Source organism: Triplophysa rosa, linkage group LG10 (assembly GCF_024868665.1).
Source record: "Triplophysa rosa linkage group LG10, Trosa_1v2, whole genome shotgun sequence".
In the NCBI taxonomy this organism is placed as follows: Eukaryota; Metazoa; Chordata; class Actinopteri; order Cypriniformes; family Nemacheilidae; genus Triplophysa; species Triplophysa rosa.
The window spans coordinates 21488169-21493626 of NC_079899.1; the positions used below are offsets into that span (position 1 = coordinate 21488169).

Below are 5458 nucleotides of genomic sequence, written 5' to 3' on the forward strand. Positions count from 1 at the left end.
GAAAGGTTGCTGTTTTATAAAGCATGTGAACCGAATGTAACGAAGTGCTGTCTGTTGACAGTAATTCTTTCAGCCGTGTCACACAGACGGTTGCAATTTCAGAGAGCAGAGGGTCTTTTGTGGCTGACGTACAGTGCTCAATTAATCGCACAGACCACGGAAGAACCAGTGAGGCACTTGGAGCTGTGTTGTCGGTTTCCAAGTCGTCAGTTGCCTCTTTGAAGGGTTTTAGGAATGATACTAGTAACTTAAGCGTGATGGCGCTGATGCGTCCGATCTTGTCATAATTATTGCTCTTAGTCAGCACAGATGCGATGTCTTCGTACTGTTCCAAAACTGAATTTAGCATGTCAAAATTGGAGTTCCACCGTGTCTCTACGGATTGTTTCAGTGACTTTCTTAATTTGCCCTGCTGTCCTGAGTGCTTGAAATGTGACCAACTTTTTAACATCAGTTAGAAGCCCAGCGATCTCTGGAGACATTTCCATTATGGCAGGACCAAACGCACTGGACAGAGTCACGTTTAGTATGTGCGCTGTGCAGTTTAGCCTCGTGTATCCTCGTAAGGCACTGATCATGTTGGCTCCATGATCTGTGACAAAAACTATCTTTCTGCCCATTTCTGTCGCATCAATGCCAAACACTCTGAGATTCTGCAGCAGGTGCCTTCGAATGTTTTCATCTGTCTTTGAGGTGCTTGGGTCAAAAGGGGCAGCAAAAAGCACCCTTGAATGTAGCTCAGATTGTTCATTAACGTAATGAATGGTTGCCGACAAAAAGGACGTTTTGCGATAGGTTTCTGTTCATATGTCTGCTGTAACTGCGCATCCAAATTTTGATATTGTTGCAGTGATTTCATCCACAACATGTCTACGTAGACTCTGAGCCCTCATTTCAACATTTCTTGACACCGTTGTTGGGTGTGGTAGTATCTCACTGACATCGAATTTTCCTATTTTTGCTGCTGTGTTGACCAAATGTTGGGCCAGTTGTGTGAAGCCTTTTCTGGATACAGTATCGTACGGTCGTATGTCTTGGCAAACAAATTCAACACATTTTTCTGTGGTCTCTTTTTTAAACTGCTCTGGCACCTGCCTAGACTTAGTAAATGTCAGTTTGGTTTGCCCCTTTGAGAGGCATGAGTGCCGCCTTAAACCTGAGGTTCCAGTCTTGTGACTGCTGAACGGTAAAACTTTTAGGCATTTATCACATCGCACAAAGGGTATTTTTTTTCCATCTGCGTCTATAACACACGAAAAAGACTCCCATACATCAGACTTGCCTGACGTGGGTTTCTTAGCAGTAAACTGACCGTTTTCCAGTCCATGTTGAACATCCTTCAAAGACAGCGCATCCGCACTTTGCTCTGCCATCTTTATTCAGTACAGCCCGCTCTGAGGATCGTTATGCAAATGCTGCATGCACGGACCTTGCAAAAAAATGCATTACGCAAAAAGCACGGTCCATGTTTGCAGCACGTGCACAATAGTCCTAAGTGCAGACTGTACTGGTGGTTGATAAGAATGAGTGCAGACATGTTGTTCTGAATCTCTCTCTCTCTCTCTCTCTCTCTCTCACTCACTCACTCACTCACTCACTCACTCTCAGCAGGCCTGAGCGGCCTGATTTAACATATTGTTCATAGTTAATTTGGAGGAAAATATATTTTCTTTAAGAGTGTTGTCAGTCTTTGCAGCCTGAAATTGACTGTAACATAAAAGTTATTCACTTTAAACGATGCTATCTGTATGCCAACTGGCAAGAGGTGTGTTCGATTGCGCAGACTACACCAGCGGCGTATCGCAACAGCCATTTGAAAGCATATGGAACAGTTTGTTCTAACTGTAGTTAGTGACATACACAGACTTTTAAGTCAAAAACCCAGTTAATGGGGCCAGTTCTCGCAACCGCTTTTGGTCGCGGGGTCTAAATGACAAATGCTTTGCCTAAACGACGGCCTATACTAGCATAGTTTCAGTGAGCCCAGAGCCATCGAGAGAGAGAGAGAGTCGCGTCAACTCCGTTGCTTCCAATGAAACCGTTTTTTCACAGCAATGGCGGTTCATGGAGGCTCTCAATAGTTCCCGGAAGTTACTTGTTACGCATGGAGCTGCGACTAAACAGACGCATTTAAAGAGGAAACATAACTTCCTGGAACTATCAGAAGGCTCCATGAATCATGATAGCACACATCCATCTGGCTGCATTTACATCTGCAAGACATCTAAAATACATAGTTTGCTCATCTGCAATACGTCTCGGAGATGTCTGCTGTCAGACGTCATATAGACATCTAGAAGATGTCTGCAAGATGTTTATGATGTAAAGGATGTAAACCTTCTCTTTCTAAGATGTTTAGCAGATATTTTTACACAGCAGATGTTTTCCAGATCTTTAGCAGACGTATTACAGACGTTCAGACGTCTCCGAGATGTATGGCAGATGAGCAAACTATGTATTGCAGATGAAAATGCAGACGTCAAATAGACGTAAACCAGATGGATTGTGCTATCTGGGTCAATAGTTCCCGGAAGTTACTAGTTACGCATGGAGCTTCGACTAAACGGACCAACTGAGGTCAACTTTTAACCCATTTAAAGGCATTTAAGAGTAAGCTAATGAATAGGAAACACACGTCCCTTCGCGATAGCCTGACGTACCTCCTGCCGCTCACAATCACGTTCTGATGAAAAGAAATGATAAAACGGGGAATTACAAATCGACGGATGGCCTTCAGCTTTTTCCATCACTGGTAAAAAAATAAATGACAGAGAAATTTCTGTTAACGCAACTTCTGCAGCCGAGTGGCGCTTGAGCTGCTGAACTGTCCCGATCTCTCTTAGCGCTAACTAACTTTGAAAACTACTCATACTCCTTTACGTGACTAACCTTCAAATGTCTGATGAGGTTGGTGGTGTTCAAATGTTTTGGGTGCTTCCCGCCTCATGGAATCCGCTTAGTAAACACATTGCAGATTGCTAATGTATTGTCTTTTTCACATACCTTGTAGAATTGCCAGACTGGTGAAGCCATTTTCGTAGCGCGTAAAAAAATGACTCGCGAATTTTGCGTCATCTGATCAGCTTTTCTGGATCGGCCTTTATAGAGACCGCCGATCATACTTCCCAAAGTAACCGTAATGACCTAAAATCACACACTCCGAAGCACTGATTTGAAACAAAAGATTCAAAAGGTTTCGAAGCTTCATGAAGCAGTGTTTCAAAAGTGAGATGTTGTGCTACGTTACTGCAGTGTCTGAATTCTGAAGGCAGAATTTGATATTCATTTTAAAATAAGAAAAATGATGCACTTTTTGGTCTTTCTGCCATTTGATTGTTAGGTTTTGTCTCCGATGATTTGGCATTTTAAACAATTTAATGTGTTCCTTTCAGATGTGATGGAAGTGAACACTGAGGAGAAGACTTTCACGTGTCATCAGTGTGGAAAAAGTTTCACGTGTAAAAGTGACCTTAACACACACATGAGAACTCACACCGGAGAAAAACCTCACACATGTCTACAGTGTGGAAAGACTTTTACAAATACAAGTCACCTTAAGAGACACATGAGAATTCACACCGGAGAAAAACTGTTTGCATGCCATCAGTGTGGAAAGACTTATACTTCTGGTGGTTCTCTAAAGATGCACATGAGAATTCACACTGGAGAGAAACCTCACACATGTCTACAGTGTGGAAAGGCTTTTACTTCTGGTGGTTCTCTAAAGAGTCACATGAGAATTCACACTGGAGAGAAACCTCACGCATGCCATCAGTGTGGAAAGACTTTTTCTTTTGGCGGTCCTCTAAAGATTCACATGAGAATTCACACCGGAGAGAAACCTCACGCATGTCAACAGTGTGGAAAGACTTTTATTTCTGGTGGTCCTCTAAAGATTCACATGAGAACTCACACCGGAGAGAAACCTCACGCATGTCAACAGTGTGGAAAGACTTTTATTTCTGGTGGTCCTCTAAAGATTCACATGAGAACTCACACTGGAGAAAAACCTCACGCATGTCTACAGTGTGGAAAGACTTTTATTTCTGGTGGTCCTCTAAAGATTCACATGAGAACTCACACTGGAGAGAAACCTCACGCATGTCTACAGTGTGGAAAGACTTTTACAATTATAAGTAACCTTAAGACACACATGAGAACTCACACCGGAGAGAAACCTTACGCATGTCAACAGTGTGGAAAGAGTTTTACAAATAAGAGTGACCTTAAGATTCACAAGAGAATTCACACTGGAGAGAAACCTCACGCATGTCAACATTGTGGAAAGAGTTTTACAAATACGAGTGAACTTAAGATTCATATGAGAATTCACACTGGAGAGAAACCTCACGCATGTCAACATTGTGGAAAGAGTTTTACAAATACGAGTGACCTTAAGAGACACATGAGAATTCACACTGGAGAGAAACCGTTTGTATGCCATCAGTGTGGAAAGAGTTTTACTTCTGGCGGTCATCTTAAGATTCACATGCGAATTCACACTGGAGAGAAACCGTTTGTATGTCAACAGTGTGGAAAGAGTTTTACTTCTGGCGGTCATCGTAAGAGACACATGAGAATTCACACCGGAGAAAAACCTCACACATGTCAACAGTGTGGAAAGAGTTTTACTTCTGGCAGTCCTCTAAAGATTCACATGATAATTCACACCGGAGAGAAACCTCACGCATGTCTTCAGTGTGGAAAGAGTTTTACAAATAAAAGTAACCTTAAGATGCACATGAGAACTCACACTGGAGAGAAACCTCACGTATGCCATCAGTGTGGAAAGAGTTTTACAAATACAAGTCACCTTAAGATGCACATGAGAGTTCACACAGGAGAGAAACCTCACGCATGTCTACAGTGTGGAAAGAGTTTTAATTTGCAAGGTACCCTAACCAGACACATGATGATTCACTGGAGAGAGAACCTTCGTGTGTCATCAGTGTAGACATTCTCTGAGAACGAGGCTCTATACATACACTTGCTGAACGAGGCCATACTAAACTTGGACGGGCTCTATACAAACTGAAGCCTGAGAACGAGGCTCTATACAAACTTGGAACGAGGCTCTTCTTCAAACTTGAAGCCTGAGAACGCGAGGCTCTATCATACGAAACTTGGAACTTAATGAGGGCTCTATACAAACTTGATAGAACGAGGCTCAACATTGGAATATCAAACTTGAAGCCCGAGAACGAGGCTCTATAAATGCCAAAAGTTTATTCAGTACAATTTAAGATAAATGGCATTTAAAAGATTGTCATAGTAAAGACTAACGAATACGCCACAAACAAGCACTGCAAACGGTAAGGACAAAGCAGCAGCACCGGAAAAGGTTTCCCACAGGGTAGTCAAACAAGACTCACAAATGCCATGCACTCCTTCAGGTTGTAACTACCGCACACAATGTAATGGGACACCCTTACAAGAACAAGAGGCATCACCAGCCCAA

The 5458-nt window shown here is 42.5% G+C and overlaps 1 protein-coding gene across 1 annotated transcript; it reads left to right on the forward strand.

The window, feature by feature from the left end:
• The first annotated feature begins 3140 nt into the window (after window positions 1-3140).
• On the forward strand, window positions 3141-4954 carry LOC130559817 (zinc finger protein 420-like). Its single transcript, XM_057343097.1, has one exon. The coding sequence runs from the start codon at window positions 3353-3355 to the stop codon at window positions 4952-4954; it is 1602 nt and encodes a 533-aa protein (XP_057199080.1). The 5' UTR covers window positions 3141-3352.
• The last annotated feature ends 504 nt before the right edge of the window (window positions 4955-5458 follow it).